The sequence below is a fragment of the Lithohypha guttulata genome (assembly GCF_036872675.1).
Source record: "Lithohypha guttulata strain CCFEE 5908 chromosome Unknown scaffold_3, whole genome shotgun sequence".
Classification (NCBI taxonomy): Eukaryota; Fungi; Ascomycota; class Eurotiomycetes; order Chaetothyriales; family Trichomeriaceae; genus Lithohypha; species Lithohypha guttulata.
This window is the reverse complement of record NW_027042752.1, coordinates 3,472,027-3,495,991: the sequence shown is the minus strand read 5'-3', so window position 1 is coordinate 3,495,991 and position 23,965 is coordinate 3,472,027. Positions and strand designations below refer to the sequence as shown.

At 48.9% G+C, this 23,965-nt stretch overlaps 11 protein-coding genes across 11 annotated transcripts; 6 read left to right on the top strand and 5 right to left on the bottom strand.

The window, feature by feature from the left end:
* Positions 1-646: 646 nt before the first annotated feature.
* Positions 647-3,275, top strand: LTR64_005065 (uncharacterized protein; the record flags this gene model as incomplete). Its single annotated transcript, XM_064899407.1, has 3 exons — positions 647-1,394; positions 1,494-1,997; positions 2,068-3,275. The coding sequence occupies 3 exons, from the start codon at positions 647-649 to the stop codon at positions 3,273-3,275; spliced, it is 2,460 nt and encodes an 819-aa protein (XP_064755364.1).
* A 112-nt stretch (positions 3,276-3,387) lies between these two features.
* On the bottom strand, positions 3,388-4,569 carry LTR64_005064 (uncharacterized protein; the record flags this gene model as incomplete). Its single annotated transcript, XM_064899406.1, has 1 exon — positions 3,388-4,569. The coding sequence occupies one exon, from the start codon at positions 4,567-4,569 to the stop codon at positions 3,388-3,390; it is 1,182 nt and encodes a 393-aa protein (XP_064755363.1).
* Positions 4,570-5,489: 920 nt separating this feature from the next.
* Positions 5,490-6,289, bottom strand: LTR64_005063 (uncharacterized protein; the record flags this gene model as incomplete). The annotated part of the gene is made up of 4 exons (XM_064899405.1): positions 5,490-5,500; positions 5,550-5,832; positions 5,895-6,083; positions 6,137-6,289. The coding sequence occupies 4 exons, from the start codon at positions 6,287-6,289 to the stop codon at positions 5,490-5,492; spliced, it is 636 nt and encodes a 211-aa protein (XP_064755362.1).
* Positions 6,290-7,097: 808 nt separating this feature from the next.
* On the top strand, positions 7,098-7,974 carry LTR64_005062 (uncharacterized protein; the record flags this gene model as incomplete). The annotated part of the gene is made up of 2 exons (XM_064899404.1): positions 7,098-7,469; positions 7,522-7,974. 2 exons carry the CDS (start codon positions 7,098-7,100, stop codon positions 7,972-7,974), a joined length of 825 nt encoding a protein of 274 aa, XP_064755361.1.
* A 156-nt stretch (positions 7,975-8,130) lies between these two features.
* Positions 8,131-9,798, bottom strand: LTR64_005061 (uncharacterized protein; the record flags this gene model as incomplete). The annotated part of the gene is made up of 1 exon (XM_064899403.1): positions 8,131-9,798. One exon carries the CDS (start codon positions 9,796-9,798, stop codon positions 8,131-8,133), a length of 1,668 nt encoding a protein of 555 aa, XP_064755360.1.
* Positions 9,799-11,194: 1,396 nt separating this feature from the next.
* On the top strand, positions 11,195-12,368 carry LTR64_005060 (uncharacterized protein; the record flags this gene model as incomplete). Its single annotated transcript, XM_064899402.1, has 6 exons — positions 11,195-11,291; positions 11,350-11,398; positions 11,451-11,516; positions 11,568-11,722; positions 11,777-12,065; positions 12,116-12,368. The coding sequence occupies 6 exons, from the start codon at positions 11,195-11,197 to the stop codon at positions 12,366-12,368; spliced, it is 909 nt and encodes a 302-aa protein (XP_064755359.1).
* A 271-nt stretch (positions 12,369-12,639) lies between these two features.
* LTR64_005059 (uncharacterized protein) lies at positions 12,640-14,069 on the bottom strand (the record flags this gene model as incomplete). The annotated part of the gene is made up of 3 exons (XM_064899401.1): positions 12,640-13,205; positions 13,282-13,666; positions 13,719-14,069. 3 exons carry the CDS (start codon positions 14,067-14,069, stop codon positions 12,640-12,642), a joined length of 1,302 nt encoding a protein of 433 aa, XP_064755358.1.
* Positions 14,070-16,182: 2,113 nt separating this feature from the next.
* On the top strand, positions 16,183-17,121 carry LTR64_005058 (uncharacterized protein; the record flags this gene model as incomplete). Its single annotated transcript, XM_064899400.1, has 1 exon — positions 16,183-17,121. The coding sequence occupies one exon, from the start codon at positions 16,183-16,185 to the stop codon at positions 17,119-17,121; it is 939 nt and encodes a 312-aa protein (XP_064755357.1).
* A 980-nt stretch (positions 17,122-18,101) lies between these two features.
* Positions 18,102-18,848, bottom strand: LTR64_005057 (uncharacterized protein; the record flags this gene model as incomplete). The annotated part of the gene is made up of 2 exons (XM_064899399.1): positions 18,102-18,597; positions 18,643-18,848. The coding sequence occupies 2 exons, from the start codon at positions 18,846-18,848 to the stop codon at positions 18,102-18,104; spliced, it is 702 nt and encodes a 233-aa protein (XP_064755356.1).
* A 635-nt stretch (positions 18,849-19,483) lies between these two features.
* Positions 19,484-21,045, top strand: PRI2 (DNA primase subunit pri2; the record flags this gene model as incomplete). Its single annotated transcript, XM_064899398.1, has 2 exons — positions 19,484-19,667; positions 19,715-21,045. The coding sequence occupies 2 exons, from the start codon at positions 19,484-19,486 to the stop codon at positions 21,043-21,045; spliced, it is 1,515 nt and encodes a 504-aa protein (XP_064755355.1).
* A 1,031-nt stretch (positions 21,046-22,076) lies between these two features.
* Positions 22,077-23,748, top strand: LTR64_005055 (uncharacterized protein; the record flags this gene model as incomplete). Its single annotated transcript, XM_064899397.1, has 3 exons — positions 22,077-22,361; positions 22,410-23,390; positions 23,443-23,748. 3 exons carry the CDS (start codon positions 22,077-22,079, stop codon positions 23,746-23,748), a joined length of 1,572 nt encoding a protein of 523 aa, XP_064755354.1.
* Between the last annotated feature and the right edge of the window lie 217 nt (positions 23,749-23,965).

Genomic DNA, 23,965 nt, shown 5'->3' with positions numbered 1-23,965 from the left:
GAAGAGGAAGGTTCATATGAAGTTTCTCATCCATCTCATGCCAGCTTCTAATCTTTGTCATCGTTGTGTCATTTCAGTACGTCGAGATGACTTTCATCTGAGACATTTCGCTGTCAGCTCATCCTTTGGTACCGCACTTTTCACTCCTGGTAATGAGAGAATGCTCTCAAGGACGCCAGCACAAGACTAAATTCTGTCCTTTTGTACGTATGGCCTCTCGCAGATTACCTACTAATGTGCCACACTGTAGCGCAAGCCTCCAGAGAGAGGTGATTGCTCGTTCGACAAGGGTTTGTGGAAAGCTCGACTCAATTCAGTATAACCGTGCGTCTTGTGAGACAGGAGAAAGCCCTGCCAAGTCAGGCGAATTGCTTGGCTTGCAGGCATCAAGCTTGATACTTCGAAGGGCATCTTTGACGTCGGACGCGATGTCTCTTCACGTAACAGCTAGCCAGCATCCTTCAATTTGAGCTGCATCGGTGCTCGTTACATGCCTGACCTTGAAGAACATCAAAATGGAAAGCGTACAGTGGCTACTGCGAGTCTACAGGATGTTTAAAGTCTGTCAGGTGGGCGGCTATCATGTCGCAATTTCCTGCGCTGAACGTTTTCCATTCTCTGTCTTCCGAGCATCGTCGCAGGAGTGATGGTTGAGCTCACTATCGGTGTCGCGTCAGCGTGTATCGCTGCATGTATTGCGCTTCTTCAGTTCGTTATTCCGAATGCGCTCGCTCTGGTCTTGACTGGTACCCTCTCCGAATCTCATTCAGCTGTAACCTGGTCTGTTGTCTCGAGGTTCCTACTCAGTTCCGACTGGCCGCTCTTCCTTCGCTCTGATAGCGCATCGTCGAATGCTGTCGCTGGAAATATTGCAGTTGTCACCTGGATCAGGCCGCTGACGCTTCTGATCGCAGCCATTGCTGCTATCGTTAGCCCTCTGGGTCTGTATGATGGTATCTATCCAGCTACCAACATCCAAGAGGTGGCCTTTGTGTATGCTGCTGACAGAGGTCCGCTAGGGAGCGGTACTCCTGCTCGCAATGTCGATTTCGGTTTCAGTCGTGTATGTGCTGAGTTCGCGTGTCCGGGCGAGCCAGAGCTGGGAAATATCACACAAACGACAATATATAACGGTACAAATAGGACTAGGTTTGGACGGATCGCAAGCCCCGAGATACCCCAATCGCTGGTAGATTTGTTCCAAAGTGGCGTCAACGATAAAACCTCCATGTCTAGTTTCTTCGATGTACAGTACAGACAATTGGAGGAGACCAAGAACTTCTGGATTGTGGACAACTCCTCATTCCTCACGGGCGACTTCAAGATGCTAGGGTCGTCTATACTGAACAACGAGTACGAGCTCTTGGAGGGTGTCATACTCGACACAATCAATGGTAAGTAGGTAATTCCAGGCTTGCAAAGCCTGCTGACTTCGACAGGCAGTATTGGTTTCCGAAATCATTCAGTACCAGCAAATCTGATATATGGTGCAGAATGGGAAGAAGATATACTGTTCCTGGAGCCAGAGGCCGCTTGCGTTAATACCAACTTGACTGTATACTACACATTGACAGACACAGGCCTCATCGGAAATGAAAAGGGGCTGGTCGATCGTGGCGGCTTCGTTGACATTAACCGCACCGATCCCTACCCCGTGGCTTCGTCGAAAACAGGCGAATATCCCTTCACGGACAGCCAACGATTGCCAATGTTGTACGACAGAGCCTATTTCGCCGCGTGGCTTACGAACGTTTTCACCATGCAATTCCTCAATGTGACCGAGCCTCGAACAAATCGGTCACGCATTTCATCTGCTTTGAGCCAGAGGTTTCGAGTGAACAGTACTTTTCAGGAATACGATCCCAATGAAAGCCAATATATTGAGCGAACTACAGACTTCAGTCAACTTGTCAAGACACCTTACAACTACACTTTCTCCGATCCTGCCAAGTATGGCACAAATTACAGCAGCAATCCTGAAATTGCAAATCCCTTCAGTGAGATATCCCCTTATCCCTGATACTGATCACTAGATCTGTTGATTACCATTACTGACCTGGAATGTAGATGTGGCCTCCGAGGTATTTCATCTGTTCACAAAATATTGCAAGTCGTCTTACGGTAGCGTTCCAGTCAATATCACCGAGATTGCGGTAGAGCTAGGCATGGTCGGAGGTGTGGGACACAGAGTCGATAAAGGTTTCGAGGATGCAAAGGATGTGAAAGCACCCAATTCGACTTGGGAACGACCAATCTACGTCTGCTCAGGCGCCACCAAAGCGAAAATAAAGACCGTTACGTTCCGCTACAACGCAACGATCGACAACTCACTTGCGGGGCTTTACATCAAGTCAATCAAAGACAAAACATATACCAACTCAGTATCCGCCCCAATCTGGGGCTTCGAAACCCCTCAGCCACAATTCAACATCTCCGACATTAATCCTCTGTGGGGAATCATAGATCCTGCACGAGTCAAAACTCCCAATCTCACTACCCTACAGGCACCCTCGTTCTATATTCCTCACTCCTCGACGTCCGCAGTGGGTACAACGCCTGACCTCTCATACCAAAATGGAGACAATGTTCCCATGATACGCACGCCGCCTGATCTCTGGTCAGCAACACTCTACTCGTCAGTCACTGGACCAGCGTATAGCGGCAAAGGCGATCAAGATTTACAGATGCTGTGGAGGGAACTCAGCCGTAATTCAACTGGTATCGAGAAGATGCTTCGACTTATCTGGGTAGACCTAGCTGCGAACTATCTTGTCGGCACGAAAGGACATCATACCACAAAACATCAACAGCCAGTGTCTTACTCGGCCAATTCCAAGCGCCAGGCTAGTGGCGGACAATCTGGTCAAGCAACATTTCCAGTACATGTCCTCGAACACCACATTCGCTATCACTGGATCTACGCCATACCAGCCCTCACTTGCGTGAGTATTGTCTCAGGCATACTTCTCTTTGCGCTCGTATCTATGATGTGCGGACGTGGCACGATAACTCGATTAAAGTACTACTTGTATGCTATCACCAGCGGACGAGTCATGGCTGCTTTTGTGTATCCAAATGAAGGAGGAATGGACCACCGACAAGCCGAGACGAATATCTGGATCCAAGAGGTTGCACACAAACCTGTGCAGATATTTGAGCACCAGCCAACCCTACTATCAGCTACTGGAGTCGATCATAAGGTACAGATGCACCAGAGGAAGGGAACAGAGTACGTTAGTGTGAAGCAGAAAGCTGACAACGATGACGAGTTGTGAGGACGAGAACAGCCGCTCATGACGAGGCCAAGCTTGACTCGCAATCACATCCAGCCTGTACAAGAGGATGTCGAGGTCCGAGACCTGGCGGGTGACCTCTATTCGTTCCTCCTCAACGCCTTAACAACCATTCGATGCCCTCCACACTATCACTCATCCTTCTTTTACTCATCTGCAGTTCCGTATACGGGCCTGGCATTCCCCAGAAACAATGACCGAATCCCGAGTATAGGTCTAGTCGTGTCTCAACACCAGCTTCCTCCCTCAACACACGCTCATATATCAATCCATCGTCTCTCGATATATCCTGCCCACAGACCTGGAAGTACACCCTTGTCCCCACTTCTTTGAGATAAAGATGGTCCTGGCCGACTTTCTCACGGTTCAGCTCGGGATGTTGATCGAGACTAGCCCAGATGGGAGAGTTTGGGTCGTGATTGAGACCAGTGTGGAAGAGCGCGGCAAGGTCTTTGTCTAGTGGAAGAGCATTTTCGTTTTGCTTGCGAGCATAGAAATAGGGCTGGTAAGCGGCAGGGACACAGTCTGGATTGAGTGTTGTGCCAGCAGCAAAGAAAATACCTGTGATTACGGGTGGATTTTGAGTCGGCAATGAGGGAAAGGATGACCGCCATTTATGGTAGAGATGTGATATCGATGCAGAAATGGTGGCGCCGGCTGAAGTTCCTCCTATGACGAATCCCCGCTTTGGATCTATTTTGCCAGCAAGTTCTTTCGGAAGGACCTTGACTGCTTGGCAATCCGGGCCAGCTTCAGTAAGGACAACGGCATCCACCGCGACTTGCTTGAGCGTCTCGAAGGCGTCGTTGAAGCTGCTGGGAAAGGCATGCTCGGGTGCTAAGCGGTATGAGGGAAGTACGACAACAGCGTTAGATTTCTGTACCAGCAATCTCGCAAGCGGTAGTTCCTGCTCGGGACACCCAATCGAATGTCCACCACCATGAAACAGCACAATCACAGGCCAGCCCTCCTCATGCTCAATCGAGTCCTTCGGCCAAGTCACAATGACTCTATTCCTGCCCGCTTCCGGCTTAAGCTCCGTGCTCGGAATGTCTATATAGACCTCAATCTCATTGACGTCCGAGGGACGATTTGCTTTTAGCACATTCTGTAAACGTGGTAAACTTGCGGCACTAAGCTGTTTGAGAGTTTCGAGCTCGTAGTCTGCTCCGGACGGTATGGGACAGCTCTCGAGTGTGGCTGTCCATCCTGGATCTGGGGTGGCTGTTGCTAGGATTTCTTCGATTGTTGAGGGTGGAGTGCGGGTGTGAGGCATGGTGGGAGCAGGTGTGAAGTAGTGCTCGTGCTTGAAGTAGAAGATGTGGTAGGCTTGGCAATTGTACTCGATGTAATTGTCTGCAAGTGCTGTGGTGTACTGCAGGAAGAGGACCGCGAAACAAGACACTTCGGTACGACCACTGGACTCTCTGCTGCCTGTTCTTAAGGCCGAGTTCTAATTGAAGAGCTGAGAGGTATGTTATTAGTCCCGGCGAACCTTTTGCCGAAGTCGTATGGTGCCGTACAGCGGCCCCACCATGGCTCATTGAGACAGTTTCCGCTGGAATAATATATTTGAGTCAAAGGAGTTACAAAGTCACTCATACCAGTACTCTTGATCGCTCATGATGCACGCTACAGACTGAGACATTTTGGGAGACTCAAACAACCCATCGAGCACACTTCGTAATGCTCACACGACATATCATTGACTCTTCTTACAAATTTGCGAAGGCTCAACGAAGCCTGCAAAGGCCTGGCTTGCAGTATTTACGGTCGCAATCAGCGTGGTGTTTCATGCGACAGATGCTCCTTGATCCTTTGCTTCGCGAAACCGACACTTTAGTACCGCACGGGCAACCGCCAAATCCATGTTCTTGACAACCGGAGCTCAGAGGCTGGTCAAGTCAAGGATGCACATAGTTCTCAGGTGCCTAATCAATTTGTGTATGCTCAGATCAGTGCATGGATACTGTCACTTTTCCTTGTATTCCTGAGAGCCAGCAAGCTGAGAAATACCATGCCATTCTCATCTTGTGGTTCACCCCCACGCCTTGACGCTGCTGATGCTGTTCTGTATCGTGCAGATAATGCTTCATAGAGTCGTTCGAATCAAGAATCGTGATGCCGATGCGGATGCTCGTCCTCGTTGTTCGTGTAGCTCATTTCGTTCCATGGATTTGTTTCACGCACATATGTCTAGACGTAACCTGTACACGTCAGACAATTTTTCAATCTTTCTCGTCTTGTAGCACTCACCTTTCCTGGCACCTTGGAAGAAGAACCTGACGACAAAGACCTGTAGCGCAGCCATAGCCACCATCATCAAAACCTCTATCAACGAGAAATTGAATATCCTCTGCTCAGTGCTCTTCACAGTACTGAAATTTCTGTTTTCTCTTGTTCTAAAGTATTTCTGCATCCTGCTGATCGTGCTCAGTTGGCCACTAACCTTGAAGATTGAGTCTTCCAGCTCTTGCGTTTTTGCGTTGTCTGCGCCACTTTTCGTGGGGATTTGTGCGTGTTTTACTTCGTCTTCGACCTAGGATATGCTGTCAGTCTACGATGTCCTTACAGTTGTAGTGCGCTGTAGATTTGACGTACCGATATCTCAAAATCTACCATCTTTTCCGCGAAAGAACTCATTTCGTTTGAAAAACAGAATTTGTACTCGCCAGTCTCTTTGGCGGTGAACACATAGTCACCCTGCCTCTCCTTCTGGCCTGCTAGAACATCTCGGCCTTGAGGGTTGGTCACTGTATAGTCAATGTCGAACGAGCCTCCGGATTGTACCTGCGCAACTGTTAGTGCCGATAGCACAGCGTTTCAGGGAGGATTGCTCGTACTGCAAAGTAGAATGCAATCTTTGAATCAGGCTTGTCGACAGAGGAGAAGAAGCAGGCTTTCTCATTCGCTCCGATCTTGTAGGTGAGGGCTGTCGCAGAGATGGTGGAAATGAAGAGATGTAAAATGCCGAGGAAAGTGGTGAGAGATAGCATGACTGCTAGCTATTTGTTCAAGGGTACGGGGAGAGATCGTGTCGTCAAGGGAAATGGTTGTGCTTGCATACACGACTTTCACAAACACTAAGTGTTCAATGCACGAGGGACCCCTGGCACTACTGTAGCACGATGCGGAGAAAGGAGCGAAATCTTGGCTGGACCATCCACAGTAACTTTGATGCCTGAGAGCCCAACATGCCTTCATCGATACCGGGCATTTCAATGCACAGTGCCCAGCCGAAGGATGAACGTACACATACAGATATACCTTGCGCCATCGCTACACGAGGTGTGCTTACCTTCACACTGCACGTGGAAAAGACGACAAGGCAATAAAGGACATCGTATGGTCATCACCTCCGAGGTGGGTTTCATCTTTATCATGTCGTCTGAAAGGCAGTACAACTCGTCTAGGCACTATACACAACACCAACAGCGGGATGACAGACATCAGCGATACTGTAGATTCCACCACTTCGATTGAGGTGATCGAGCAGAGTATCCGTTTGGGCAACATTCAGAGGAAGATGAATAAACATTCCCCGCACTTTGATTTGTCAATTGCATAACCCCAAGCTCGACTCCTATTAAATATAGCTCAAGCAGGTAAGCAGGAAACGCGTCAGGTCACTTTCACGATCAAACACGTGTTAGCCAACCCAGCACGTATCGGTATAGGACATTATCACACCATCGTGGCAGATCGAAATACCAGTAGTGCTATATAATCACAGTCTTGTTTCATCATGATCTGAGCACAACCTGAGCCGCGGCATTAAAAGCAGGACCGAGCAATAGCGTCAAGATGGCACCATCTCTCGAGAACATCCGTCCAGCGTTTGGTCTGAAAGGTCGCAACTTCGTAGTCACTGGTGGTGCTCAGGGAATTGGGTTCGCTGCAGCGAGAGCAATATGCGAAATGGGAGGCAATGTGGCAGTCCTCGACATTCAGGAGAAACCAGTAGACGAATTCGACACCCTCTCAAGTCATTTCGGTGCCAAGACATTCTACGTTCAAGTGGATGTGGTGAACGAAGAGAGCTTGAATCGGGGGTTTGCACAGGCCGTCGAGCATCTTGGCACCGTGGACGGTCTTGTCCCAGCAGCCGGGATTGCTATTGATAAGCCTTTTGTTGACCAGACATGGGACGAGTTCACTCGCATACAAGAAATCAATGTCAGTATCACTCCCTATATTACGCGTTTTGTACTACTAACGCTTGACAAAGTGTAGAGGACTTTTCTTCAGCTGTCAGCTCGCCGCAAAACAAATGATCAAGCAAGGCAGCGGTGGCAGTATGGTATTACTCGCCTCACAAACCGCACATTGCGCCATTCCCGGACATCGCATGGCGGCATATAACATGTCCAAGGGCGGTGTCTTCATGCTATCAAAAGCTCTTGCTGTTGAGCTTGCACCACACAATATCCGCGTCAATACAATATCTCCTGGTTTCGTTGACTCGGAAATGCTGCAAAGAGTCAAGACTGCTAAGATCCCAAGAGAAGCACAGCAGATGGAGATTTCACCTCCAATGAAACGCTTGAGTAATGCCAATGATCTTACGGGAGCTATCGTGTATCTGTTGAGCGATGCTGCGAGGTTCACAACGGCGGCGGATATCCCCATTACAGGTGGTCTCCATGCTGGGACCATTGATGGGCTTATCTACTATGCATAAAAGCACAGGTCATCGGTATCAAACATGATGCGGCGAATATACAACTTGTGGGCATGGTTGTTGCAGGTAAAGCTGGACGACACAGCCTATTCCTATCAATACACCTGCTTCGCGGTCAAGACCAGGTCTGCCACAACATCATGGGCTGTATCGCATTCACTCTTCTCTCCCGTATTTCTCCGCCCATTCCTGTGACAGACCTTTGTAGTCGCGTGGTTTGTATGCCTCGAACACTTCCCTGATGTACGTTCCTTTGCGATGACAGTTCAGTCCCAGGTCGTTGACAAGCATATCGGCATACAGAATACAGTCAAAGGCAAAGTCGGGCAAGCTAGCTCCATATCCACAAGGGTACCTCCACTTCTCGAACTGAGTGTGTAGCATGATCTCCTGCAAAACTTCGTCGTCGGTTTCAGGCACCCGTTGAAGTTTCCCATCGAAGTAAGCGGAGATCCAGAGGCCTTGGACGGTGGAAAAGATAGCAGTGGTCACAGCTGAAACCATGCCGGCAAATGCGATGTTGCGCTTGAAAATGGCTTTGGAGGGGACAATGAATCTGTAGTTGCGCATCGGGTCTGCAGGACGGACGTCCACCTCGAACTTGGGTTGATCTCGAAGTAACGGGAACATCTCGAGTACGTGTTTGTCCGCTATCTTGCTCAGTCGTTGGACTTCAGCAGGAGACTGTGCCAATCCAGTGTCAAATCCGACAAATTTTAGCTCGGAAGCTTTCTTCCATCCTGTAGCACAAATCACAGCGTCTGTTTCAAGTCTCTCACCATTCGATAGATGCACGGTGGTCCCCTCAAGTCTGTCGATTTCAGCGATATGAACACGGATCCTGCCTTGCTTGACGAGATCGAAGAAGTTCGTGGGGAAATTGTGAATGCCAACGGCGCTGCCTGTCCACTTGGCAATGTTCCAGGGTTTCAGCTTTGCCAATTCCTTGTCTTTATTGAAGCCGAATGTGTCCACGACTTCGTCGCTGATGATATTCCAGAACTTATTGACTATGATGCGTCCTATTCTGGTTCCCTGAAGGAACCAGTGCGCCCACGTATGACCATCATCCCATTGCCATGGGCAAGGACTCATCCATGAGAAAAAGCGAGTTGCAATCAGTTCTTCGAGCTTCCTCTTCAATGGTGTGACATACGGCGGACAAAGCCAGACAGGACCTTGACCAGTAGGACGAATGAGGAGGTCGACTGTGGCTTTTGCTGTGGCGAACGCATATGCGATGTCGTAGGCTGACTTACCAGCTCCAACCACCACTGCTCTGTCACAAGTCTCGAGAATTTTCGCACGTTTGTAAAAGTCTTTGGCATGGAATAATGGAGGACCAAATGTCTCTGAACCAGGATACGTAGGCAGATTAGGCGTTGAGGTCAGTCCCGTTGCGACGATAAGTTTACTAGTCCGTATTGGCTCGCTGCCTGTTGTATGAAGGACCCATCCATCATTTGCAGCCTCAACCACATTGACCCTAGTGTTGAATCTTGTCCTCTCAAAAATGCCAAAGTGTTTGGCAAAATCGGTAAGATATCTATGGAGGACGTCCGCCGGGACATGCTGTCCTTCTCTGACACCATACTCTTCCTCGGTCATGGGGAAATCTGGAAACTCGTACGAGCCCCACAAGTTGTTTGAATGTAGACCTGGATAGAGGCGATCTTTGCTCCACGTCCCTCCACAGTATTGGCCTGACTCTAGGATCAAGATCTTCTCGTGTGGGTGAAGCTGGATATATTCTTTAGCTGATCCGAGACCATACCAACCAGTACCTATAACGACCAGGTCGTATGCACCTTCAGGAGCAGCCATAGCGTGTCAGTCGTTTTGTAGTTTTAGCAGTGTTATCGCGGAGGAGCAGTAAGGTACAGCTATCGGCCTATTGACAGCTGTCAAAACCTGAAGATATGATTGATGGGATCTGCAGCTCGTGTTCAGTTTTAATGTTCACATACTGAGATCTAGCATCTTAATTTTCGCAAGTAGTAAATCACCCAAATCGGACATGTTGTCGTTGTCTTTCATGAATCGGTCACGTCTGCTCCATGAACGTGCTTAAGATTTATGGGGGTCAAGCAAGGGACAGTGATTGTATGGAACGGTAATGGTGATTAAAGTTCAACTTTCAGTCAATCCTGAACTCATTTCATCTAGCTCCCCTCAACCCCAAAGTGTTTAGTGGCAGAATCGCACCTTGCAATCCTCAGACTGTGACATCTCGAACTACTAGTCATCAATGTAGACCACAGTGATCAAATTGTTCTCAGCTTCCTTAATCGCGATCTCGTCTTGAATGGTTACGGGCTTTGACTAGCTCTAACCGACTTCAATCGCATAGTCCTCGAACGTCGCTGAACGTCAGACCACAAATCTCGCCTAGCTGTTTCGAAGTATGACAAATACAGATGCTGATCCACAAACGATAGGCGCTACCCCGGGTTTCGGGGCATCTCCGTGGATAGTGACAATGGTATCGATGTTTACCATTCGTTACCACATGCACCGATCGGGGTGGACGTCAGCTACACTTCACGGCTGATATGCGGCTGCCCACTGTCATTGTGCTGCTTCAAGCTATTGCCTGCGATCATTACACGTCGGATACTCAATCACTTGCCAGCACATGTACACCTCTTATCAGCACATCCTTAGAGTAGTGGACCAACACTATCAGGACGATCATCATTCTTAATTCGTTTGTGGCGATGATTCGGTATGTTATGGTTGAAGCTCTCTGGGCCGTACTGTACTGTATTATCTTGTATGAGGCAAGATCCTACCAACGACTGATTGCAAATGACGATTGTGGCCGAGATGGCAACCTCCGCCTCGTGAAGTCGTGACTCTGCTCAAATGATAGTGACCATCACTGTCTCTGTCTTGTCCTGCTTGGACGTGATACATCCTTGCGTTCGAAGAAAACCATTACTGACAGGCCTCATGGAAATTGCTCGGCAGCCTCGGTTGAATTGTTCTCCGGTGTAACACGAACCCTGAGCTTACTGCACGACTACAAGCGAGGAAGGATAAGAATAGAAGTCTTAACCACACACCAAAAAGAGCGATATATCTTACTGCTTTGTACGAGCTAAAAGAATCTTGCAATAATTCCTTCTTCCATTCAGGTCGTGTCAACTGTGTGATACCATCCCTCTACTGTTCGCCGGTACTACTACTTTAGGCTACACTAACCAGCTGCAGAGCCAACATGACCACGCCAGGATACATCAATTCAGGCGTCATCACTACGGACGTGAAAACTGATACCAGCAACGTCAATGGAAAGACTGCCATAGTTACAGGAGGTAACCTGATTCCACAACCCCGCAGGGTCTGACACACGCACTAACCAGGCTATTAAAGGCGCCAGTGGCATAGGTGAGGCTTATGTTCGTGCTTTGGTCAAAGCTGGGTAGGTGCGATGTCTTTCGTCCAAGTAGTTCGTGGCAATTGACACAATCTAGAGCCTTTGTCGTTATTGCGGACCTAGACGAAGAGGTTGGGCACAATCTGGCCAAAGAATTATCTAGGTAATAAAAAGACGATCGGCTGTAACGGCTGATATTGACAACAGACTGCAGTTCAGAGATCAAATTTGTCAAAACGGACGTCACGAAATGGACTGATCAACTCGCCATGTTCAAGACAGCAATTTCAAGCTCACCATCCGGAAGAATTGACATCGTCATCGCGAATGCTGGAATCAGTGCTGCTGACTCCATCTTTGCCAACAATCGTATGTTTCGAAAAAGTATTGATCAATTATGAACTGACCGTACACTCATTGCAGTCGAGCTGGACGAGCCAGAAGAACCTCGCCTTAACGTCATCGACGTCAACCTGACAGGAGTGCTCTACACTGTCAAACTTGCACTCTTCTACTTCCGCAAGCAGAATGCTGCACGCAAAGATGGGGATCTGGACCAGAATCTGATCCTCCAAGGTAGTCTAGCCGGATATCTTGACCTACACGGGGCCGTCCAATATAGTGCGTCAAAGTGGGGACTCCGAGGGATCATGAGATGTTTGAGACGCTCAGAACTGTCACACAACATCCGAGTGAACTATATTGCACCATGGTATGTGTTGTGTTACGACGCGAGTAGACGACTGACTTCCATCACTCCAGGTTCATTCAGACGAAAATCATGTCTGAGGCCTTTGTGCAGTATTTGCAACAACGAAACGTCGACTTTGCTACCGTTGAGGATGCAGCCGAAGCCGCGTTGAAGATTATCTCTGATACCAGAGTCAAGGGTCGGTCACTAGCTATTCTACCTCGTAGCCTCAACCTGCAAGGTTACCAGGACCTCGATAACGATGACTATCCGGATGATACTTTGTTGGGCAGATTACAGGATATGGTATTGGTTAATTCTTGATCTGTATTGGCGACAGGATTTGGTTTGAAAGCTGGGAGACCATGGACATTGTTGCTCTGACCTGGTCTCGAAAGTGAAGAGTCTTCTAGCCAATGGTTTCTTCCCTGCTCGACACCTCTGTACGAGTGGCCTCATTGTTCGTGAGCTAGAAGATCGCAGTACAGGCGTCCTCAAGAGGTAGCTCTTTGACGGCAGTCGCAAGTGGCTTTGATACAGCCAGGATGAGATGGCATCGTTGTCGAATAGGCTTTTTTTCGGTGACACCATCCCATCACTTCGGGCGCTTTCTAGCCACCCAATGTTGCGCAACATAGGCATATTTGCTCAGAGATGAGCTGTTGAAGTTGTACAGAGCTTCCTTACCACGGATTGGATACCCTTCCAACGTGATATCACCGCAGTCGCTGTCCGTGTTCAGAAACTCAAATCCCATCTCTTCAACAACCTGAAAGATTTCCTCCAATGAGAGTTGTACCCATGCTGATGTTCCATACAACAAGGGTCCAGAGTTGATCCATAGACCTCCTGGTTTGAGGAGCTGCCTAATTGTTTCGAGGTAATTCATCAAATTGCGAGCTGTGTCAATGAAAAAGAGTGTAACGATGGCGTCAAACTTGGCTGGTGACTTTTTGAAAACTCTGGTGAAATCGCCCTCCACAAGAAGGACCTGCGAGGTGTTGACAGTGACATCTGGCAAGCTAATTCGGCGCAGCATCTCGTCCCGACTCTTCAGGTGAGACCAAATATCCAGAAAAGGATACATCGAAACCGTATCAGGTATCGTGTTGGCTTTGAGAAAGTGGTAAGCAGCATTCACAAACGATGACCACTCGTTAGCTGTTACAGAGAATCGATCTATTCAAAGAATTAATTTCACTGAGCGTTCTCATCGACTATATACACGAAAACTTACCATTCAAGCCTGCGATTTCGTGAGCGAGACGACCGAGACCTGCGCCAGGTACCAGTATTTCGACACTATTACCTCCATTGACACCAACACTTTCGAAATTGTCCTTGAGGTAACTTTCAATGCACGGAAATGTGGCATGCCGTTCATTGTGTCCCTCTATGGCCCAGTCTCTCACAAAAAGCTTCAATGCCTGAGAAACACTCTCATGGTCCGGTTGTCGGTTCGCTGCTTGTTCTTGTTGTATGAACTCATCGAGCTCCTGTCGATTGATGCTGTAATACGCTAGAGCTACGCGCACTATCTCATGGCACACATCTTCATTAACGACTTTGAGCTTCTCCAATCCAAGGAGTGTGTCGCTGTAACCAACAGCTCTATCCAGAATCTGCCACTGAAGTCAGAATGTCCATTCTGTGGCGAGGACGGAGATATATTACCTTCCTTTGTCTCTGCGAAACATTCTGATACAGCTTCTGGTATCGTGCTACCTTGCCATGCTTGTAAGTCTCGAAGCCATATAGAGCTTCCAGTACACGATGTCTGATTGACTTCGATTCGCCTTTGATGGCACCGTGCTTTAGTTGCACGCGAAGTCGAGACAATTCAATCTCGTGCCTAGGGCTGAGCAACGGCACATTCGGTTGTAATGCTTGAACCAACAGTGTGGTCACGTGCTTGACCTCGACTTCGATCTCAGGTTGAAGTCTGTAGTTTTCTGCTCTCGACAAGCATACAGAGAATGCAACAACAACGGCTACCACATGCCGCAATAGCAGAAAGCTTCTCATAGTTGTTTTTTGCATGAGGAGGATGAGCAGAACGACATCATTTTAGAGAGTCACAATGCTCCGTCAACCCAGGAAGCAGATTGGAGCAAGGCAATGCAATGCTACTACAGCGTCCAGTCATGATCTCTGGCTCCATAACTTGCTCAGGTCCCTTCACATGTTACAAAGCTCAGGAGCTGCGATGTGTGCCGAAAAACAAGCGATGCAGGTACGTGAACTTTGCTTTGAGGCTCCTCCTCGCTCACGACCCGTACTTGGCAAGCAGTACCAAGAACGAGGACCTTGAGAATGCCAAGATTGCCGGCTTTGCTCCAGTACTTACAACGGCACCACTCGCAATGACCGCTGCTGCGTCCACCACGTGGCAACACGTTCCGACTGGCTCTTGATCGACTGAGGCATTGCAATTTCGCGCTCTAAGGGTATATGGGCGAGCAGTAGCGAAGAACGACGATGGACCATGCAGGGCCTGTTTCGATGTGCGCCAGAAGCAGCGGGATACCTGAGCTCAGGTCCTAGCGCAGGAAGTTTCCATTTAAAAGAAAAGCAAGCTCTTCCATTGACTCATGCTCTTACATATCTCAATCCAAGACGATACTGCAAGATGAAGGTTCCTCAGACTGTTCTATTGCTCATCGCTGCAATCGCTCAGGTACATGGCCAGAGCAGCAGTTCCGTGTCCCTGGCACCCTCTCCAACAGAGTCTACTGGCTGCGAGCCACATGGTGACCATTGGTATGTTTGAACGTCGTTAGCCCACGTATTTTCAGGTTGGCTGACCTGTTGCAAGGCATTGCGAAGCTCCAGTGACTCCCACCGCCGGGTCGACTGCGCTCGAGGCATCTGTCTCGACAACCTTGCCTCCAAGTCCTACCGCATCGGTCGGATGTGAACCCCACGGAGACCACTGGCACTGCGACGGACCTGTCAGCACGACTGCGACAGGGAATGCGGTAGCTGCTACACTTCCACCGAGTCCTACAGCATCTACTGGTTGCACAGCTCACGAAGACCACTGGGACTGTGAGGCACCTGTCACCTCCGGTGCCTCGTCCTCGGCGACATCATCGTCGGCGATAACGACATCGGCAGCAGCAGCAGCAGCAACATCGACTTCGGCTTCAGCATCGCCTAGCGCAGCATCTGTTTCGTCCTCCGCCAATAGTGCTGTGAGGCATACTCTTCCAGGTCTGATGGCAGGTCTTCTAGCACTTGTGGTTTAAGCAATATCATCGTGTCTCAATTATGCGTGCTCTGAATATTTGACAAGCTATATGCCCGTTTGGTGAGGATCTTCTGGCTCCCAGGTCAGGCCTGGAAACCCAGCATATGCACTGATCTGTCAAAGCCTACCATATTCGTCACTGTACGGTTTTGAACAAGCGCGAAGATACTAGCCTGAGACTGCTCGTCGGACTTCTATACGCTTTCACTCAGCCAATCTCTCTCTACCAAGTGGTGAAAGCAGTGCTTTTAGGTGTGACAGTGAGGTACATGTCTGGAGCTGCGAGGTTGGGAGGGGAGAAAAAAGCTGAGACGCGTATATATGTAATGGGTATCGTTGATAATCTGCACACGAGACAGAAGACAGCCATTGTTCCCATATTTGGAAGTGTAGCTCTCCAGCTAGGATCTCTGATCACTACACTGTCTAAAGATCAAGATAATACTGTTTCTCCTGGCGTGATCGATTGACCTCCAGTCGCATGTGCATATCCTGCAAGCCAGTCCATTTCAGGATATACCTCATTGTCAGTATCAATACCGGTGTGTCCTTTAGTATAGTTTTAATTGTTGAGGCCAGTGCAATGGTCTAATTACATCGCTGATAGCGGAACAGTCGATCGTGTTCGCGGGCCGGCTGATCTGTGGCGATCGATCTCTTGGCAGGTGGGATTCGTCCAGTGGGGCGCAGCGTCGTGTCAACGTCATCATTACCGCCGCGGGCTTCTATGCCTCGCACAGAATTTAGATAAGTTCATACATGACCAGCAAATCCATAGAGTTGTTGTACATCCATTCTTTTCCCAAACCACTTTGAAGAGTCACGTACTATTGGTCAACTTAGACATTACCTTCCATATCTTCGAACCAGTTCAGCAGATTTCAAAAGATGGCCGACGCCTACAAAGCAGCGACGAGCGATGCCCCGCCGAGCTACGATACAGTCACGGGTTCGTCGTCCACAACATCTTCAAGACCTGCAGCATCCAGCCACCTGCAAGTCCCAGCAGCCCACAATGGCATACCAGCGCATCACCGAAGATCCATGGAGGACGAGCATCGACCTTTACCAGAAGGTTGGGTCAGGCAGTGGGACCCGAAAGAGCAACATCAATTCTTCGTCAATACCAAAGCTGATCCTCCGCAGTCGATCTGGCATCATCCATACGACGATGATTCGTACTTGAGCACATTGACTTCCGAGCAACGCGAAAGAATACAGGAGGAAGAGCGTCAGCGCATGGAACATTACCATGACTACGACGAGTCATCTACTTCGACGAAACAATCACAAGCCTCCTCCGGCGTACCTGTATCCTCCCACCACACTGGATCCTCCTCATTTCCCGAAGAACTCCCACCACGAACGTCAGGAACTACAGCCGCAGCGAGCTCGTCCTCCCACCACAAGGGTTTCGGTGAAAAGTTCAAGGAAAAGGTCACAGGACAGACTAAGGAGGAGCGTCAGAGAGAACGAGAAATCAGAGACCAGCAAGAACGTGAATATTACGAGGCACATATTCGCTTCCGACAGTGCATGCAGCAAGCACAGATCACTGGACAGCCACAGTTCTTCGCAAAAGACCGAAATGGTCAAGAGATCTACATCGAGCCGCCAAATATGATGGGTGGTGGTGGTTATGGTGGTCGAGGATATGGTTACAATCCTTATACGTCTGGACCATATGCAAATCCAAATGCACGGTTTATCAGACCGCAAGCGGGCTATTATGGACGTCCTTATGGTCGAGGCTATGGTGGTGGAATGGGCATGCCCATTGCCGGTGGATTGCTTGGAGGTATGATGTTAGGGAGCTTGATGTTCTAGACTTGTTATGCATCACAGCTACGTAAGCTACGCAACAAGATCAGGTTCAGGACAGCCGAGTGTTTTTAGTCGAGATACCTAAGGGAACAGTTTTGTAGCTGTATCATTATGCACTGATATTACTGATATCTTTACTACCCGATGGCACATGCTTCATTGTGCACCTATCCATCTTCTACTTTGCTCTCGAGTTCAAGAGACGATAACGAAACTATAAACACTGATCTTCTGCACTGCCACTGATTGTGTTGACGTAGACGTGCAGCAACCACCGAGCATGGAGGCGTTTCTACCAGACCCCCTCTGTTTCTTGTGTCATTCACGCATTGCTGCGGCATCATTTGTGGGGCTACGACACCGTGTACACTTCTCTCGAGACGCTGAAAGTCTGTATTGAGTCATCTCCAACAGTTCAGTACCCTCAGTGCTTGTGTCGGTCCTTGACATTATATAACCTGATAATGAGCCGGAATCCTGAGTAACGTTCAGCAGTGCTCAGGGTGTGCTCTGACATCCTCAGGGAGACCTCGTCTCACGGGGGTGTGATTGGTTCGGGAAGCATTGCTACTTGAAAGTCGTTCCAGCATAGTGGTGTTCATTGTGTCACTGATGGCAAGTCACCACCAGTTAATAACCCTTTTCTTGGTTGGCCGAGCAACGATTCTGTCGTGGTTGCTGTATCTTGACCGTTTCAAGGAGTTGATTTGTAGCGCTCTGTACTGAGTACAGTGACTTCTTAAAATATCTGAGTCCTGGTCACAATAGTGAGCTGAAGGCTTTCAAGACAGAAGCGATATGATACGGAGCTGATCATCTTCGCGCTAGGTCTCACAGCTCTCCGTAGTATTGTGGGCTGTATAGAGGGACAGTATGGAGATTCTTCCTGTGCTGGTCCATGAGACGAAGAAACAGAACGGCCAGGACGCCCAGATAGCTCTAGCTGGTGGTATTGTGATGACCAAAAGTCTACTGACTATTCTTCAACGATACATCGAGTTCCAGGCTGCCCAGTGATCCTTGGCTGGTGGCGTTCGAATTAAGCCCCAACGTTGAAGTTCTGTTTTCTCATCGGCGAATATTTCCTGGGTCTCATTCCATAGCTCAAAGTCGATGATACTGCACTGTTTCGTGTCAGGATCCCATATTACATTTCGCATGCCTCGGTCCACCGGTTCAATACCAAGGGCATAAATCGAGCGTAGGGCTTCGGCTGCCTTCGGAATAATTTCGTCTCGATCCTGGGTGGACATGTTCCAGTATTTGCCAAACAACGCATACCCGGGCATCTTCGTCATGACTGTGAAGGTCTGAAATCCACCTGGCAGAGGTCCCCTTTCATCTTGCGCTTGGCAGTGAAAGCCAACGAGCTGAGGTGCGAAAGAAGAATTGGCGTTATGGAAAGTCGTCAGAGCTTTGAGCTCATGCTCTGTCGTTGTACTTGGATGCACAACTGGTACTTGACCTTCGGCAGGTAGTCTGCAAACTGTCAGACCTGGTATTTTTTGCGATGAACGACCTTACTGAGTTTTGACCTTCATAACGTATTCCTCTGTCGATGCGTCTGGTGAAATTCTACGACAAGTAAAGACCATTCGAGCTTCTTTTGGCGTGCCATCGTGACAGCTGCGGTAGTTTGTAAGTGGTTTGAGAATCTCAAAAGACTGTCTATCTTGAAACGTGATTCTTTGCTCAATGAAGTCCGGAACTGGTTCTTCGGCACCTGCCATCCTTGCCACAACTTGTTCTTACTGTGATTTCTAATCACCCTCTCCACGGTAGCTGAGGTCCGACTAAGAGCCCTTTTGACGTGCTAGGTGTTGAAGAACCTATGTTTGCATTGGTGTTGCCGATGTCGCTTGCCAAAAAGCCAGTTCTGCGGTTGAAGGGAACTTCGACCAGTCACGGTCATGAGTGGCTATTTTGTCTCCGAGCGCAACTCTGCACCCCAAAGCCATATCCTTCTCAACCTGAGAAGTTCTCACATGATGTGGTGAGGTCCAAGTTATTCTGTCGCTTGTCCTGGGTTGGATGAGAGACATCCTTGCGATACAGATGCCGTGAATCTGATCAGTATCAACCATAGCTCTGACAGCCATCAGATAGCTTCTCGAGTACGAGAAATCGAAAGCGCGACAGAGCCTCGGCAGGGGCGATGACGCGCTAATAAATTACAGGATGTACCGAGTTGTCAACCAGTTACACCGTAAGCAAACGGCAAGTTGGCCATGGCACCACCGACAGACGCGTCTCTCGAACACGAGATTCTAGACGCGTCGCGGGTCATTTTGAGTGCGAGCATTGTATTCGCGAAAGATCACTCCTTGAGCCTATAGTCGTCCACACCGTCTACCACAACTTCATCATGATTCGATCAGGGATTCGACCAGAAATCAAGAAAAAGCGAATTGATCACAAGAAAACACAATTCGCAAAGGCGACCTTTCAAGAGCATGACTACCAACATCGCTTGTCGCTGTACGACTTTCCGCCGACAGCAGAGATTAGTCTCGAAGAATTCGAGACATGGGCAATAGATCGGCTAAGGGGTAAGCCATTCTTTCACAAGAAAGTTTAGTATAACTAATCAAGCCAGTCCTTGCTGAACTAGAATCGTGTTCATTCCGAAATCGATCACCTCAAGAGACTGCAGTGCACATGGAGCCGTTGCTCAAGAAATACATGCCCCTGTCGAACAACTCTGCTGCGGTTGGTGCGCATATTGACCAACGGCTGAAGGAAGAACGGAAGAAGGACCACTACTCACACTGGATCTTGCGCTTAGCTTTTTGCAGGACTGAAGACCTCCGGAGACGATTCTCGCGTATCGAAACGACCCTCTTTCGAATGCGGTTCCAGCAGGACGACGGCAAAGAGAAAAGGGCATTCATTGACAGTCTGAACCTTCATTGGGAAACCGTATCTGAAGAAGAAAAGACTGAGCTTTCCGAGCACTTGCTGGCAGCGACGTCCAGTCTCAAACGAGTAGACGACGAGAACTTCTTCAAGGTCGATTGGACTAGTATTCCGGATCTGATAGAACATCGAAGTGTCTTCGTAAGGAAAGGAAAAGCATATGTGCCAACACAACAACAGACAAGCCTGATCATTACACAATTTACCCAAAACTTGGACAAAGCATTAGAACTCAGCGCTCGCGCTCTACCACGCATAGACGAGGACGACAGGCTATCACCCATTCTAGAACATCTTTCGAAGAACTTTGCAACCCCGGACGCTGGTTTCCACGACGCAGACTCGTCTTTGCCAGGTGCTCCCATTAATGCTGCTAATGTGGACAATTTGTCACAACACTTCCCTCTCTGCATGAAGAACCTGCATACCACGCTTCGAAAGAACGATCACCTTAAACACTTTGGCAGACTGCAATATACCCTCTTTTTGAAAGGCATAGGTCTGAGCTTAGACGACTGCCTGGTATTCTGGAGGCAAGCATTTAAAAAGATTGACGATGACAAATTCAACAAAGAGTATCGGTACAATGTACGACATGTGTATGGTGATGTTGGAGGTGACGCAAACCGGAGAGGGCGAGGCTACTCACCCTATTCGTGCCAAAAGATCTTGACTGAACATCCACCTGGTACCAATGAAGCACACGGCTGTCCTTACCGTCATTTCAACATTGACAACTTGACAAGTATGTTGCAGGCTACTGGAGTACATGATCGAGAAGTGCTTCGAGGAGTCAAAGAAGATGTGGAGAAGAAGAGATATCACATCGCATGCAACAGAGTCTTCGAGTGGGCACACAAGGTTGAGATCAAGAGGGTCAAGGACGACAATATATGGGGACCTGCCGAGCTGGATACCATTGTACATCCGAACACGTACTTCAAAAGATCATATCTCCTGAAAAATCTCAACTCTGTGCCGAAACAGGATGTCAAGATGGAAGACTCGTGAACAGCAGACCAGAAGTCACCAACTAGTCCTTGAGACGAAACAACCCATCCTTGATGCGTACCAAGCTTGCCACATACCCGCATGGTTTCAAAGTCCAGCCTCCAACATATTGTGTTGGCCATACTAAGACCTGGAATCACTTGAGTACATCAAGTGAGACCGCAATGTCATTAAAATGCTGCGGCTGGCCTTGCCAGGCGTGCTTCCTCGGCACAAAAGAACGAAGGTGCCATTGACAATCAGCACTGTCATTAGAAATACCTGTCTCGTGCCACGATGGTCGTGAGTTCGAGCCTTGGGTATTGGTGCTGTCTTTGTGAACAGATCAGGAGGATTGCGTCAGTGACAAAGCTCCTGGAAAGGAATGGAGAAGCTGTTCGAGAAGAGCTAGGAGGAAGAGGAGGTCATGATCACTGAAACATCGAATGACGATATTCAGGAGATAGAGGGGGTTTGAGATGAACCCAACAAGTACCGCGAGGGGAGATCTGGGTATTGTTAGTCTCTGTACGTTAGTATGCTGTTCACGAGAGTGTCTTGAAGCAAACAAAATTGTATACAGTAGGCAGCCACTTAGGCCGTTGACATTAATTGGCGTCAAGCCAGTTTCGGTTAGTGGATAAATTATGCATTTCCGCCGATGCACTCCAAGGCCCGTCGTAAATTGCAGTTGTGCCGAAAAATGTCTATCATCTTCTCTTGCTACGAGCATCATCGCAAAAGTCACAACTTTATCAAATTAATAACCACCTGAATTTATTATTTCAAGCGCGTTCGTCTCGCCAAGTTCTTCCTTCACAACCGATTGTTGCGGAATTTCCTAGCAAGCAGCTTTGCGCACACTCTCAACCTGCCCCCATTGGTCAAGTGAGCTCTCTGTTCAGTTCGTACACCTGCAGGTCTTTTTCTTCCTGCGCTAAGAGAAGGAACCTTCACCTATAAGTTTTACGACCGCACAAAAAACTCTTTTCAATCAACTCGAATTCGATACGTCTGTTTCTCTCCCAGTATAACCACATCCCAGGGTGAAAATGGCTAGCGAGGCAGTCAACGGTATGGACTATAACCAGTACAGTCAGCCAGCTGAGTTGGCTGCCTCTACTCCTTCTCATCAAGCTTCAGCATCTCAAGGCTCGAATGGAGCCTCTAGTCAGCAGCAGAAGGCAGATCCACAGGAAATTGGCTGGTACTTTGTGGAGCAGTATTACACAACTCTCAGCAAGAGCCCGGACAAAATACATCTATTCTATAACAAGAAATCCCAGCTCATCACAGGAACTGAGGCTGAGAAAGTACTGCCGGCCGTTGGATCCAAGGTCAGCGGTATGTCCAGATTTGATCCCAGATACTAACAGTACCTTCAGGCAATCAGCGAGAAGATAAAATCTCTCGATATCTCCGATTGCAAGATCCGAGTCCTCAATGTCGATTCCCAATCCTCCTACGACAACATCGTTGTTCAGGTCATTGGTGAGATGTCCAACAAGAACCAGCCACATCACAAGTTCGTGCAAACTTTCATCCTGGCTACACAACCCAATGGTTACTTCGTCCTGAATGATATCTTTCGCTACCTCAACGAGGATGTGGATGAGATCGTCGAAGACGAACCAGTCACCGAAGAGGCAACCACCCAACCTGAGGAGGCAACAGGCGAGGTAGAGCCAGTGCCTACCCCTGCTGCCAACGAGGTTGTAGACAATGAAGAGGCAGCCGAGCAGGTGGACAAGGAGTTGGAAACTGCTATTGAGCAATCTGAAGGTACTGCTGAAGAGGTCAATGGAACAGCTGCTCCAGTCGAAGAGACGACAGAAACCGAGCCTGAGGCCGAAGTTGACACTTCTGTTGAGCCCGAGTCTGAGCCAGCTGTCGAGGAAACAGCAACCCTCGAAGAGGAGAAACCACTCGACCCAGAACCGACACCTACCGAAACTTCAGCCACAACAAGTACCACAGCTCAACCTATCCCAGCTGCCGATGCCGCACCAGTCAAAAAGACTTGGGCTAGCTTGGTAGGCAGCAGCAAAGCACCTGTCGTACCAGCTGTGCCACAAACTCAAGCTCCAGCCGCAGCTCCTTCACAGCCAAAGCCTAGACCTGTATCTACCGCACAAGCTACCAAAGCCCCTGCCGAACCTACCACCGAGACAACAGCGTCCACCCCAACCTCACAGAGCAATGGATGGCAAGAGGCAGGCAAGAAGACCAAGCAACAAGCCAAGACCCAAGAAGGCATCGTGCATGCCTACATCAAGAATGTTAATGACAAGATTGATGCACGCGTCCTCCGTGAAGTGCTCGAGAAATTCGGCAAGCTCAAATACTACGACGTCTCACGACCCAAGGTAAGTCACTTAATGTCTATTAGCTCTGAAAGTCCACTCTAACATACTTTAGCAATGCGCTTTTGTCGAATTCGAAGACTCTGCTTCCTATGCTGCTGCAGTGGCCGAGAACCCCCACCAAGTCGGCACAGAGACCATCAATGTCGAAGAGCGACGCCCTCGTCCAGGTACTACTGGCACTAACTTCACTCGAGGTGGGGCCCAAGCCGGACGAGGACGAGGTGGGCAACAGCAACGAAGTGGTAGCCAAGGAGCAGGATACACCCGCGATGCCGCTCCTCGTGGTAACTTCCAAGGCTCTCGAGGCAACAAGACCGCTGGACCAGCTCGAGGCCGAGGCCAAGCACAAGCAGCATAGATTGCTGTGTGAGATCAGTTGAGTGACTGTCACTATATTTCCAAGCTGCCAAATACAGGGCGGCTGTTTCTCTTACCAGTCCGGCGTCAACCAGGATTACCATGTACTTTGTACTGACGATACGATGGCACGGCACTCTCGGAAAAGTTCTTATTCACCATTATCGATTGACACAATGACTACAGCATAGCCATGGGTTAGGAGCGGGTATGGTGAT